At 38.8% G+C, this 15,468-nt stretch overlaps 1 protein-coding gene across 5 annotated transcripts in view; it reads right to left on the bottom strand.

Annotated features, from left to right (window-relative positions):
• Window positions 1-15,468, bottom strand: part of UEVLD (UEV and lactate/malate dehyrogenase domains) — a 54,367-nt gene that overhangs the window by 30,950 nt on the left and 7,949 nt on the right. For 4 of the 5 annotated variants that reach the window (XR_010663414.1, XM_065937262.1, XM_065937265.1 and 1 more), the window contains exons 2-4: window positions 15,369-15,453; window positions 8,598-8,663; window positions 2,548-2,711 (exon numbers count right to left, since the gene is read on the bottom strand). Coding sequence is in view for 3 of the 5 variants with exons in the window: in XM_065937262.1 (XP_065793334.1) it covers window positions 2,548-2,711; window positions 8,598-8,663; window positions 15,369-15,453 (315 nt within the window). In the remaining 2 variants the exon portion in view is untranslated. Of the gene's footprint in view, window positions 1-2,547; window positions 2,712-8,597; window positions 8,664-15,368; window positions 15,454-15,468 lie in introns of those variants that run through there. The other variant, XM_065937266.1, reaches the window with a different exon arrangement.

The raw sequence follows: 15,468 nt of genomic DNA, 5'->3' as shown, positions 1-15,468 counted from the left end.
GTATGCCGGTCAAGAAGCAAGTTAGAACTGGACATGGAAAAACAGACTGGTTTCAAATCAGGAAAGGAGTATGTCAAGGCTTTATATTGTCACTCTGCTTATTTAACTTACATACAGAGTACATCATGAGAAATGCCAGGCTGGATGAAGCACAATCTGGAACCAAGATTACTGGAAGAAACATCAATAACCTCAGATACGCAGATGACACCACCCTTATGGCAGAAAGTGAAAAAGAACTAAAGAGCCTCTTGATGAATATAAAAGAGGAGAGTGAAAAAGCTGGCCTAAAACTCAACATACAGAAAACTAAGATCATGGCATTTGGTCCCATCACTTCATGGCAAATAGATGGGGAAACAATGGAAACAATGAGAGACTTTACTTTGGGGGAGCTCCAAAATCACTCCAGATGGTGAATGAAGCCAAGAAATTAAAAGACACTTGCTGCTTGGAAGAAAAGCTATGACCAACCTAGACCGCATATTATAAAGCAGAGACATTACTTTGCCAACAAAGGTACGTCTAGTCAAGGCTATGGTTTTTCCAGTAGTCATGTATGGATGTGAGAGTTGGACCATAAAGAAAGCTTGAGTGCTGAAGAATGGACGCTTTTGAACTGTGGTGTTAGAGAAGACTCTTGAGAGTCCTTTGGACGGCAAGGAGATCCAACCAGTCCATCCTAAAGGAAATCAGTCCTGAATATTCATTGGAAGGACTGATGTTGAAGCTGAAACTCCAATACTTTGGCCACCTGATGCGAAGAACTGACTCACTGGAAAAGACCCTGATGCTGGGAAAGACTGAAGGCAGGAGGAGAAGGGGCCGATAGAGGATAAGGTGGTTTGGATGGCATCACTGACTTGATGGATATGAGTTTGAGCAAGCTCCAGGAGTTGGTGATAGACAGGGACGCCTGGCGTGTTGCAGTCCATGGGATTGCAAAGAGGCAGACACAACTGAGCAACTGAACTGAACTGAATTCATCACATTTAACTGGTAATTTTATTATTTAAATCACCAAGCAATGCAAAAAATCTACAAGTTCACCAAGTAAACTCCCCACCTAAACTCCACTACTGACAATTTGGTGTGCATCTTTTCCTTTTCTTATTCTTTTTTTTTCTTCTTTTTAGAAGTTTTCTTTATATGAAAAATATAGAAAACCGTAAGACAAAGTGAAATGCATCCACAGTTGCACACCCTTTTACAGTACATATATAAAATAAGAAGTGATAATTCTAACACCACCCTATACTTCAACCTCACTCCTCTCTATCATCCCTGTCCTACAACTTTCTCAGTATATACTAATATATTATAAATTATCTTGTCATAAAAGTTTTACTTACAAAAATGCTAGCATATTCTATATTCATAATAAATAACAATAATAATAATAAATGAACCATAGGGATAAGCCAAAGCTTGCTTTGTTTTAAAGATAATACCTTCTTTTATAGCACCCTTTAGAGCAAGGGTTCTATAAACCAGATACCCTCCTCCACTGATTTCTATTAATGGCAGAATCATAAGATTGTGTCTACTTCTTGGAAGCCAATTTGGGAAAATGTAAGAATAGCCTTCAAAACATTTTAAAACTTTGATCCAATAATTCCATTCCTAGAGATTTATCATTAGAAAATTATTAAAGATTTATAAGATGTACAAACATCGTATATTTACAAATATTTATACTTAAGGATGCTCATCATTAAATTTCTAACAAAGCAATTTACAAATATATCATGCAATATCCTAATGCTGGATCATCAGGCAACCATTTAAAAACCATGTGTTTTGAAAATACTGTCTAATTATGGAAAAATGCTCATTATAGTGATAGATGAAATATGTAGGTAGAATGCATAATCTGAGGGTTTCTTTTTGTTTTGTTTTAAATCTGGGCCATATTCTTTTTATTTTTCTACTTTTATTTATCTATTTATTTGGCCGTGTCTCATGGCATGCAGGATTAGTGCCCTGAAACTGTGCTCCCTGCAGTGGAAGCTTGGAGTCTTATCCACTGGACCACCAGGGAAGTCCTTGTGAGGGCTTATAAAATATATAAACTAGTTTCATGCATCATTGGGGTGAATTTTTAAAACAACACTCAGTTAAAACAAGGCATGTAATGGAAGATTATATACAATATGATTAAATTTACATAAAGGTTAAAAACAGGCAAAGCTACATATAAATACACCTGTTACACAAGAATCTTTACTGGGGATGACTAGGAAACAATGCCTCAATATTTTGCTAGTAGCTCTTCATTTGCTTTATCAAATAGCAAACGACTGTAAAAAGACAAAGAGTAAACAATGATTGGCTCCCAGACCTGGAGAGAGCAGATCCAAGCAGGCTGCTGTCACCAGGGTTCTGGGACGTGTGTGACCCCCAGGGAGTTCAATTTCAAATTATGTTTAAAGACCATAAGAAGAGTATCATTGAAAGAAAATTCAGTAACTTATTTGTACCATTAGTATCAAAGATAAACATTCAGAAAAATAAAAATTTTCAAGAGAAAATCCAAATTGATCTTACATGGCTCCAGTTTTGGAGATAGGGCAAGTATATTCTGCCTTGAGCATCCACATGCTTTCCAACTAAGATTCCCATATTTGCAGTTGGCTTTAAGAAGCAAATGGGGGGAGCAAAAGGGTGAGAATCCAAAATCCACAAACGAATAGGTATGTTATATGTATTACCTATTTGAGACAAAACAAACACATCTTCAAACAATAATGAAAAACACACATATTATATTTATGGTAGAGCTACGTGACATTTCAAGACACAAGTCTAGTCAAACTTATAGGTAAAGGATTTATGTAAACTGAGGCCTATTTCCCTATATTCATCCACAATCACATTGGAAATATGTTTCCATTAAAGCACCAGTATAACATTTGAGGAAAATTAATCAAGACAATGGCCAGCTTATTCAATTCAATTCAGTAAATACTCATAGGACCTACTGTACTAGGAGTATGGGATACAACTTTTCTCTAAATAACATTCTTTGCTCCACCCAAGTTATTTGTCTACAAGTCTATTTCCCCTTTAACACTATAAACGTCTAGAGGCAATTATGTATTATTCGTTTCCATGTTCCCTACTACCGTGTCTAACATATTGGATGCTCAATAAAAGTTTCTTATATAAATAATGAATGAATGAATGAACAAATGAAAGATGAATTTAAGACTAGCCCTCAAGTTGCTCATTAATTAAAGATACTGTAACATACAAGCTGGGTTAGATACACAGAACTCAACAGCTGAAAATAACCTTAACAGCCACCTTGTTCAGTGGCTCTTAATATTTAGTGCACTGAGATAGGAACCCAAGTGAAAGATCTTCCATGTACGTGCACCATGTAATGTGCTACATAACTATGTACATCATGCCTCATTTCAGTTCAGTTCAGTTGTTCAGTCACGTCCTATTCTTTGCGACCCCATGGACTGCAGGATGCCAGGTCTCCCTGTCCATCCCCAACTCCCAGAGCTTACTGAAACTCATGTCCATTGAGTCAGTGACGCCATCCAACCATCTCAACCTCTGTCGTCCCCTTCTCCTCCCACCTTTGCCAGCATCAGCGTCTTTTCTAGTGAGTCAGTTCTTCACATCAGGTGCGAGAGCCAAAATCTCTGATTGCTTTGGTTCAGAGGAAGCCCAAAGCTAAACCCAAGTGCAAAAACTAACCTTAAACTAGAAATCTGATCAATTACCTTAACCCTTCTATTGGATCTCCCAATATTTGTTCCTGCCTTTATAGTCTTACTGCATATGTTTTTTCAATGTATTTCAAACATGGCTGCTCAGGATCAAGAATGCCGGGATGGGGAATACGTGTAACTCTATGGCTGATTCATATCAATGTATGACAAAACCCACTGAAAAATAAAAATTAAAAAAAAAAAAAAAAGAATGCCTAGGTTCAAATCCTAGTTCCACACATTACTAGCTATAGGATTTTAGGCAAGTTACTTAACTTCTCTGTGCCTCAATTCCTTCCTCTACAAAAAAGAGTAATAAAAGCTCCTACTTCATAGGATTGTTGTAAGGATAAAATCAGCTAAGGTACATAAAATGCTTAGAATAGTACATGACGTGGTAAGTATCACGTTTTGCTCAGTTGCTAAGTCATGTCTGACTCTGTGACCACATGGACTACAGTCCGCCAGGCTTTTCTGTCCATGGGATGCCAGGTAAGAATACTGAAGTGGGTTACCATTTCCTTCTCCAGGAGATCCTCCCAACCCAGAGACTGAACCCCCAATTCCTGAATTGGCAGGAGGATTCTTTACTACCAAGCCACCTGGGAAGCACAGTTAAGCACCATGATGCTTTGACAATTTTTAAAATTTTCTTCAAGCCCATTTTGGAAATAAGCAAAGTGTAAATAAAAAGTTTTCTCCTCTACTGAAGAAATCTTTTCTCACTAAGGAAATCCTCTATTTTTTTCATCTTGCTTCCTTCTCCCCTAACCACAATGATACTCAGCTCTGCCTGTGTATTAGAAACTCTTTAGGAACTCTGAAATATACCAATACCCAATCCTTGCCCCCCAAGTTTATGACTCAATGGGACCAGGTCTGGACAACATTTTTCAAAACTTCCCATGTAATTCTAAAGGACTGAAAGTCAGTATGTTATAGAAATGTCATGGTATGATTTTTACTATTTTATATCAGCAGTTCTCAGAACTATATTCCTCTTCTAACTTTATCGAAGTATTTTATTTATTTATTTTTTTTTATTTATTTTTAAAGTATGATGTGTTTATTTGGCTGTTCTGAATCTTAGTTGCAGTTTGTGGAATCTAGTTCCCTGACCAGAGAATGAACCTGGGCCCCCTGTAATGGGAGTGTGGAGTCTTAGCCAGTGGACCACCAGGGAAGTCCTATCGAAGTATTTTAAAATTTTGTTTTTATTTGGGTATAACTGACATATAACATATTTGTTTCAGGTAGACAACATGATGATTCAACATTTGTATATACTGCAAAATAATCGCCACAATAAGTCTAGTTAAACCAGTCAGCATACACAGTATCTAAGTACTTACAGTATGGGAACAGACATAGCTGTTGGCCCAAAGTTAACTTTATGATTATAAAGTCATGTGATCACAGCACCATAAAATGACTGACAAGTACTGAGATACATCGTCACATTCCTCCAGAATTCACTCTAACATTATATACTCCAGACCAGTGTTTTTCAAATGCTGGTCACAATCAATAGCTTGTGAAATTAATTTAGTGGGCTGTAAACAATAAAATTTTTAAATGGAATCAAACAAAAATACAATGGCAGGTAGTATGGAATTTCAGTTATATACAAGTGTTGACTGAAGTTAACATACGCAAGTATTTCTCATTGTGGGTCACAATCAAACATTTAAAAGCCACTCTTTAGGCCACACAACTTTTTTGTTTTGGAGTGGTAGTCCCAATCTCAATGGAGCCGTTTTCTAATGTTAATCACTACCCTTTAAAGACAAGGAAACTAATATCTACTGACATTATCTTCTTGGATGATCAAGGTTCTGCTACCCTCTCCCCAGCCGCATTTATGCATTTTAATATCACACGCATGACAAAGCATGCGTGAGCCTGATTTCCATGGCATCTGGTCCCATCACTTCATGGCAAACAGATGGGGAAACAGAGGCTGACTATTATTTTGGGCTTCAAAATCACTGCAGATGGTGACTGCAGTCACAAAATTAAGACACTTGCTCCTTGGAAGAAAAGTTATGACCAACCTAGAAAGCATATGAAAAAGCAGAGACATTACTTTGCCAACAAAGGTCAGTCTAGTCAAAGTTATGGTTTTTTCCAGTAGTCATGTACGGATGTGAGAGTTGTACTATAAAGAAAGCTGAGCACCAAAGAATTGATGCTTTTGAACTGTGGTGCTGGAGAAGACTCTTGAGAGTCCCTTGGACTGCAAGGAGATCCAACCAGTCCATCCTAAAGGAGATCAGTCCTGGGTGTTCATTGGAAGGACTGATGCTGAAGCTGAAACTCCAATACTTTGGCAACCTGATGTGAAGAGCTGACTCATTTGACAAGATCCTGATGCTGGGAAAGATTAAAGGTGGGAAGAGAAGGGGACAACAGGGAATGAGATGGCTGGATGGCATCACTGACTCAATGGACATGAGTTTGAGTAAACTCTGGGAGTTGGTGATGGACAGGGAGGCCTGGCGTGCTGCAGTCCATGGGGTCGCAAAGAGTCGGACATGACTTAGTGACTGAACTGAACTGAGCTTGTAAGATTTCACTACTGGTATTCTCTGTGCCCTTCTTCCTTCTTTCTCATTCCTTTGTGTCAACAAATGCCCTGCCTCCTAGCCTGCCCATTTACTTTCAGTAATTCATTACCCAAGATTCAGAACTCCTGGTAAAGTCCTAGGATTTAAAGTAATTATATCATAAGAAAATAATTTGAGTTAGCTGTAAATAAAGTTCAGATGGGTATGATACACATCTCTAAAGAATTAGATGAATGAAGAAAAAGTGTATCACAACCTTGACACAATCTGGAGGGATAAGAAATAATCCAAAAAATTTCTACAGGTATATATTAGGAAATATCAACAGAAGATTCACCTGGGGAATAGGATTGGGTAATGGGAGGTTAGATATAAGCTTAACCTCATCTTTTCTCAATTGTTTGAATTTTTTTAGCATGAACATTTGTATTTTTTAAAATTATATTTTATTTTGACAAGACTTGGCCTCTATTTTTAACTTTTGTATTTATTTATTTTCGGCTGTGCTGGGTCTCTCTTGCTGCACAGCTTTTCTCTAATTGCTGTGAGCGGTTGCAGTGCACAGGCTTCTCAGTGAGGTGGCTTCTCTTAGAGCACGGGCTCTAGGGCGCGTGGTCTTCAATAGCTGTGGTACACGGGCTCACTAGTTCCCAGACTCTAGAACACAGGCTCAACAGTTGCAGGGCATGGGCTTAGCTGTCCTCAGCATGTGGGATCTTCCCTGATGAGGCATCAAACCTGTGTCTCCCGCATTGGCAGGTGGATTCTTGACCACTGAGCGGCCAGGGAAGCCCAGTATGTATTATTACACTAACAAAACTAGTAACCAGAAGAGAGCAACAAAGGCAAAGAAATAATAATGGGCAACATTTAACTGGGCACTTACTATGTGCCAGGAACTGTAAAAGCCAAGAGATTTACTTAAGAGTAATGCATTTAATCCTCAAAATTCTAGTTAGACTCTTCCCTTGGCCCACTTTACAGACGAGAAAGATAATACACTCTGACCTCCTCCTATCAGCTTAGAAATAACTGGTGTGCATCACAAGGAGTTGATATAATTCTAGTCAAAAGCAAAAGGGAAAAAAAGGGTGTACTACAAAATGAAAACGTATTGCATTACTACCTTGGAATTACTACCAGCATAAGAATCAATGACTCCACAGTTCCAGGAAGATGCAGAGGGTCAATGAGTGACATCTTAAGATAACTTTTATGACCTCTTGTTACCTCCCTACATGATTTAACAAGCAATGATTCATTTAAAACTGTAAGTTCCTCTGTCGATATGCAACTACCCTTGAAATTACAGGGGATGATAAGAACTATGAAATCAGTCAATCAATCCATCATAATTAAGAATTAATTACAGGTAAGTTAGTGATTTTTTTTTTCATTTTGGGCCAATACTTAACTATTTTAACCTGTCAGGACATCTGAAAATATGTTGCCTTTTTTTGAGTTTTAATGGGCTCTGTGTTTTAAAAATTTCCTATTGGAGTTCTAAGTTCCAGTCTGATAACCAGCTGTGTGGGTTCAGGTAAACCGCGTGATCAGGATTCAGTTTCACCTATAGAGTGGGGATAATGCTACATCATACAGAGGGAAAGGAAGGGGAACAAAACATGCAATGGGGAAAAAAAGGTGGAACCTCTGAAGTTCGCCATGGAAAGCAGAGTAAACTCTCCACAAGCACATGCTCATGTCTGTCTGGATCACTTCTGGTCCGGGGAATGAAGATTCCACAAACTACGTGGTGTGGCCAAAAAAACAAATTAATTAAAAATAAATAATTACTTAATTAAAAATCAACCAGCTTTTTAGAATGTTCTTTAAAAAGCACTTTGAGAATGTTATGGAACTAAACTTCAAAACCTAGCAGGGCGGTGGGCAGACAGCTGACATTCAATAAATAAATATCCACTGAACTGAAAAGAATTTGTTGATATTAACACCTAGGCCTTCCTTCTCTGGGACAGCATTCTGCTATATCCAGTAAGGTTCAGTATAGGTCATATACATTTTAAGTGAGGGAATTCCCTGCCAGTCCAGTGGTTAGGACTCCAAGCTTCCATTGCTGGGGGCCAGGATTTGATTCCTGGTTCGGGGAATGAAGATTCCACAAGTGTTGTGGCCAAAAAAATAAATTAATTAAAAATAAATAATTACTTAATTAAAAATAAACCAGCTTTTTAGAATGTTCTTTAAAAAGCACTTTGAGAATGTTATGGAACTAAACAAATACAAGTTCTAATTAAATTGCTCTTTTAGAAAATTCCCACATTTTCTCAACTTCCATACTTACCCTGATATATCACAGGAATAGTACCAGTAAAATTCAGTAGGTCTTTCTGGGAACTATCTTTGAAAACTAGAAGAAAAAAAAAGTCCCAAAAAGTGCAATCAGAAGTAGGAAGAATTGTATTATTAATATGCATGCATGTACATACACACATACAGAAACACACAATTTGTATATACCATAATCTAGGAATCAGTAAATACATTGACAAGGGCAAAGTACTAAATGATGTTATCTTAGAAAGCAGAGCAGGTAGCTGAAAGAACTCAGGACTTTGATATTAAATCCCAAGTTCTTGGCCTGCTTTCCTACTTAGAAGTGATGGAAGAAACTTTTACATATTGAGATATGGGGAAGTCATTCTGGCTCATACATTATTTAACTTAAACTTTATGCTAACTAGAATAGCCAGTTTTGTGGCCCCTTAAACATACATTGTGTTAAATTTGTTTTAACAGGGAAAGAAAAGGATACACTGTCCAGAAGCAAAGAATGTTTGTTTTGAAGACAGAGATAAATGCCTCTCTTTCCTAAAACATCAATGCTAGTACTCCTTCAATGATCAAGTTCCCTTCACAGGTGTCAAGGCCATGTTGACTCGCTGCGTGTATGCTCATATGTCTTTTTTTTTGAAACCATGAAGGAATGAACCCCTGTCACCTTTGATGCTTTGTTCTGACATATAAAACTGTGTTAACAACCATGCTTCTTCAGACTAGCCCTTCAGAACTTTATGAGAAGCTGTCTCCTAAGCTATGAGCCTCAGCTTGGCTTGAATAAAACTCCTTTCTGAACTTCCCTGGTGGTTCAGTAGCTAAGAATCCACCTGCCAATGCAGAGGACATGGGTTCGATCCCTGGTCCAGGAAGATACCATGTGGCGCACTGCAACTAAGCTTGTGCACCACACCACAACGACGGAGCGTGCACGCTAGAGCCCTCGAGCCACAACCACCAAGCCTGAGTGCGGCAGCTGCTGAAGCCCGTGTGCCTAGAGCCCGTGCTCCCCAACAAGAGAAGCAACCACAGTGAGAAGCCCATGCACCGCAATGAAGAACAGCCCCCTTACTCACCACAACCAGAGAAAGCCCACACAAAGCAACGAAGACCCAGCACAGCCATAAATAAATAAAATTTTTTAAAAAACCTCTTTTCTATTCCTATTACAGATTATTTATTGATTACTTCCATCAACAGAGGCATCTGACTTTTGGTTACTTTAATCACTTTGACCTTCAGTTTCATCATCTGTAAAATAAAGACTATATCACAAAGTTGTCACAAGGATCAAAGAGATCATGTGAAAATCCATTATAAGAAGTAAAGGATTATAAAATGTGTAGACACTATCAAATAATCGTCACATCTAAGTAACTGATGTTAATAATCACTTTCAGATATCAGATTATAAATTTTATAATCAGAAAAAAAGGTTTTATTTTTGAAAGTGACCTTCCAGAAAGATTACTAATAATCTTTGACTTCTCAAACTCCATTATTCTCAACCTTTTTTCAGTCTTCACATTCCTGAAGTTTCAACTTGTCCATCAATAATTGAAACACACTGATGGAGAGCTAGTGCCCTAATTTCTGAACTGGATACAGCAAACACTACATGTGGTTTCAAACTGTCAAACTGCCTTAGAACATGGTCTTTCTAAGACTCAGTAGCTAACTATACTACTTGGGCAGTGCGAGAAAAAAGTCTAAATAGATTTGATGACTTATCAGAAAGGGAGAAGAGGAAAAGCTAGGATAACAGAAAACTCAAGGCCAAGAGTGTACATAAGTACATATATTTACCTTGAACTATATGGTTTTTCCAGTAGTCATGTATGGATGTGAGAGTTGGACTACAAAGAAAGCTGAGCACAGAAGAATTGATGCTTTTGAACTGTGGTGTTGAAGAAGACTCTTGAGAGTCCCTTGGACTGCAAGGAGATCCAACCAGTCAATTCAAAAGGAGATCAGTCCTCGGTGTTCATTGGAGGGACTGATGTTGAAGCTGAAACTCCAATACTTTAGCCACCTGATGCGAAGAGCTGACTCATTTAAAAAGACCCTGATGCTGGGAAGTATTGAGGGCAGGAGGAGAAGGGGATGACAGAGGATGAGATGATGGATGGCATCACTGACACAATGGACATGGGTCTGGGTGGACTCCAGGAGTTCGTGATGGACAGGGAGGCCTGGCGTTCATGTAGTCGCAAAGAGTTGGACACGACTGAGCAACTGAACTGAACTGAACTGATATGAGTGAAAGATAACAATGGTGAAGAGGTCACTCTCAGGTAAAAACTAAAATGGACAGAGGAGTAGAACAGAGATTGTTTCTCAGGGACATGGAACAATCTGGAAATGTGGTACAGAAACTACAGTCATTGTCCAAGCAAATTATTAAAAAAGCCAAAAGAGAAATGATTATAACACATGACCAACACTGACTTCAATAACAAAATGTACATTGGCAATAATAATCCTATAGCTTGAGCGTTTAATGGCAACATAGCTCACTTCTCTAGAAGAGAGAAAAGAGATAAAGAATTAACTGGTACAACAAAGCTTTAAATCTATAACATGAAGGAAGACATTGTAAAAGAACATGCATTATTTAAGCAGAGGGGAAGATGAACATGAGTACAAGCTCTAACCCCATGCCTAACTAGCTGTGTAATCTTAAGCAAGTTATTTAAACTCTCTGAAAACTGAAGATGATAATAACTCATCTCATAGTTCTGGTTGTAAAAAGAATATGTAAAATAATATATTGATAAAACATTTGGAAACATGTTTCGTGTTCAACAAATAGTAGCTGTTAAATCCCCCATCCCAGGCATTTATGTACCAGATGCCAGGTGTTATTCAAGAAAGGCAAAAAATAGATGGCCCAGAATCTAATCATTTCTTCCATACATAAAATTAGCTATTCTTTGGCCATCGTGAAAATCTACAAAAAATAAATGCTGGAGAGGGTGTGGATAAAAGTGAACCCTCTTGCACTGTTCATGGGAATGCAAATTGATACAGCCACTATGGAAGACGGTATGGAGATTCTTTAAAAAACTAGAAATAAAATTACCATATGACCCAGCAATCCCACTACTAGGCATATACCCTGAGGAAATAAAAACTGAAAAAGACACATGCACCCCAATGTTCATTGCAGCTCTATTTACAATAGCTAGAATATGGGAGCAACCTAGATGCCATCGACAGATGAATGGATAAAGAAGCTATGGTACATATATACAATGGAATATTTACTCAGTCATAGAAAGGAACACATTTGAGTCAATTCTAATGAGGTGGATGAACCTAGAATCTATTATAAAGGTAAAGTAAGTCAGAAAAACAATTATCGTATAGTCACACATGTATATGGAAACTAGAAAGATGGTACTGATGAACCTATTTGCAGAGCAGCAATGCAAAGCTAGTGGAGGTGATGGAATTCCAGTTGAGCTATTTCAAATCCTAAAAATTGATGCTGTGAAAATGCTGCACTCAATGTCAGCAAATTTGGAAAACTCAACAATGGCCACAGGACTGGAAAAGGTCAGTTTTTTCATTCCAATCCCAAAGAAAGGCAATCCCAAAGAATGCTCAAACTACCCCACAATTGCACTCATCTCACATGCTAGTAAAGTAATGCTCAAAGTTCTTCAAGCCAGGCTTCAGCAATACATGAACCGTGAACTTCCAAATGTTCAAGCTGGTTTTAGAAAAGGCAGAGGAACCAGAGATCAAATTGCCAACATCTGCTGGATCATCGAAAAAGCAAGAGAGTTCCAGAAAAACATCTATTTCTGCTTTATTGACTATGCCAAAGCCTTTGACTCTCTGGATCACAATAAACTGTGGAAAATTCTTCAAGAGATGGGAATACCAGACCACCCGACCTGCCTCTTGAGAAACCTGTATGCAGGTCAGGAAGCAACAGTTAGAACTGGACATGGAACAATAGACTGGTTCCAAATAGGAAAAGGAGTACATCAAGGCTGTATATTGTCACCCTGCTTATTTTACTTAAATGCAGAGTACATCATGAGCAATGCTGGGCTGGAAGAAGCACAAGTTGGAATCAAGATTACCGGGAGAAATATCAATAACCTCAGATATGCAGAAGATACCACCCTTATGGCACAAAGTGAAGAACTAAAGAGCCTCTTGATAAAAGTGAAAGAGGAGAGTGAAAAAGTTGGCTTAAAGATCAACATTCAGAAAACTAGGATCATGGCATCCAGTGCCATCACTTCATGGCAAATAGATGGGGAAACCATGGAAACAGTGGCTGACTATTTTTTTGGGCTCCAAAATCACTGCAGATGGTGACTGCAGCCATGAAATTAAAAGACGCTTACTCTTTGGAAGAAAAGTTATGACCAACCTAGAAAGCATATTAAAAAGCAGAGACATTACTTTGTCAACAAAGGTCCATCTAGTCAAGGCTATGGTTTTTCCAGTGGTCATGTATGGATGTGAGAGTTGGACTATAAAGAAAGCTGAGCACCAAAGAATTGATGCTTTTGACCTGTGGTGTTGGAGAAGACTCTTGAGAGTCCCTAGGTCTGGAAGGAGATCCAACCAGTCCATCCTAAAGGAGATCAGTCCTGGGTGTTTATTGGAAGGACTGATGCTGAAGCTGAAACTCCAATACTTTGGCCACCTGATGTGAAGAGCTGACTCAGTGGAAAAGACCCTGATGCTGGGAAAGATTGAAGGCGGGATGAGAAGGGCACGACAGAGAATGAGATGGTTGGATGGCATCACTGACTCGATGGACATGAGTTTGAGTAAACCCTGGGAGTTGGTGATGGACAGGGAGGCCTGGCGTGCTGCAGTCCATGGGGTCGCAGAGAGTCGGACATGACTAAGTGATGAACTGAACTGATACCTAAAATAGACAGCCAAAGGGCATTTTCTGTATGACCCTGGGAATTCAAGCTGGGCTCGGCAACAACCTGGAGGGTGTGATGGGGGGTGGGGGGGTGCTCGGGTGGGAGGGGGCCTGGGTAAACCTGTGGCTGCTTCATGCTGACGGTTGGTAGAAACCAGCACCATGCTGTGAAGCAACTGTCCTTCAATTAAAAATAAGTAAATTAAAAACAAAACAAAAATTAGCTATTCCTAAGAAATATTTCAGTTAATATACGAAGCTGAATTAGATATATTTCCTCAAGTTAATTCAAATACAAAACATACTCATATAAAGTTTTCAAAACTGTATTCTTTGACTAATTCTTAAGTCCTGAAATCAACTTAGTCAGTCTTAATCGCCATTTGTTTTTAAATGGGATGGAATAGAAAATGCCAGAGTGTGCATAACAATTTAGTTATGTATACATGGGGTCATGATATAAAATGTATTTCCAAGTGTGGGCTGGGGTAAAAAATTTTGAAAGATGAAGAAGTAAAATCTTTCTCAGGTAACCAGACTCTCTATATTAAGCTAAAAAGATAACTAAAACATTATTCATTTATTATCAACCATATATATGATAGGCAAAATAATGGCCTCTGAAGATGTCCAAAACTCTAATCCTTGGAACACACAGATATATATTACCTTGCTGGGCAAAGGAACTTTTTTAGATGCAATTAAGTTAAGGACCCTGACAATTTCCCTGAGGAAGTTATCCTATATGATTGGAGTGGGTCTAAGCTAATCACATTTAGTTCTTTCTTTTTTATTATTTATTTATTTTTCACTGTGCTGGATCTTCACTGCGGCACAGGATCTTCTCCAGTTGTGGCCAGTGGGGGCTACTCTCTAGCAGCAGTGCATGGGCTTCCCACTGCAGTGGTTTCTCTTCCTCCAGAGCATAGGCTCTAAGGCATATGGGCCTCACTAGTTGTAGCACATGGGCTCAGTAGTTGTGGCTCCTGGGCTCCAGAGTACAGGCTCAATAGTTTGGTGCAAGAACCCATGCCCCCTGCATTGGCAGGCAGATCCTTTACCAATGAGCCACCAGGGAAGCCCCACATTTGGTTCTCAAAAGCAGAGCACCTGGGTTTCCCCGATAGTCCAGAGGTTACGAATCTGCCTTGCAACACAGGGGATACCAGTTCGATCCCTGGTCTAGGAAGATCCCAGATGACGCAGGGCAGCTAAGCCCACATGCTGCAACTACTGAAGCCTGAAAACTCCGGAGCCCGTGCGCCACAACAAGAGAATCGCCACACAGAAAAGCCCAAGCACCACAGCTAGAAAGGAGCCCCTGCTTGCCGCCAGTAGCGAAGGCCCACGCAGCAAGAAGACCCAACACAGCCGAATAAAATAGATTTTAAAAAAATTTTTTAAAGCAGAAAACCCTTTCTGTGGAGATTTGTGAAGGATGGTCAGAGAGATGCAAACTGCTAGCTTTAAAGATGGAGGAAGGTGACTCTGAGCCAAAGAAAATGGGTGACCTTTAGAAACTAAAAAAGGTACAGTCTTTTTTGCCTTTTTTTTTTTTAATCTCCCAGAGCCTCCAGAAAGGAACTAAGACCTACCAACACTTCCAACCTACAGAGACTTATGCTGGGCTTCTAGCTTACAGAACCATAAGATAGTAAATTTGTTTCAAGACACTAACTGTGTGCTAATTTGTTACAGCAGCAATAGAAAACTAACATAAGACAAATTTTATTAACTTCAAGTTTCCTTAAAAACCACAGGTCATAAAGTACAGTTCAGAATCAGGGGATAAAAGAGAGAAATGAGAAATTATAATACAGTTATAGCTCTCTAAGAACAAATAATTAATAGTTTAAAAACTAGAGAAATGATTCTTACCATAGGTATCCATGGAATATCTGAAATGTGGGAAAAACATGTTTACATTCTTCAGTTCTTCCACAGTTAGATCCCTGAACTTGTACTGAAAAGAGAAAAA

This window comes from Muntiacus reevesi, chromosome 5 (genome assembly GCF_963930625.1).
Source record: "Muntiacus reevesi chromosome 5, mMunRee1.1, whole genome shotgun sequence".
Classification (NCBI taxonomy): Eukaryota; Metazoa; Chordata; class Mammalia; order Artiodactyla; family Cervidae; genus Muntiacus; species Muntiacus reevesi.
This window is presented reverse-complemented; position numbering and strand designations above follow the sequence as displayed.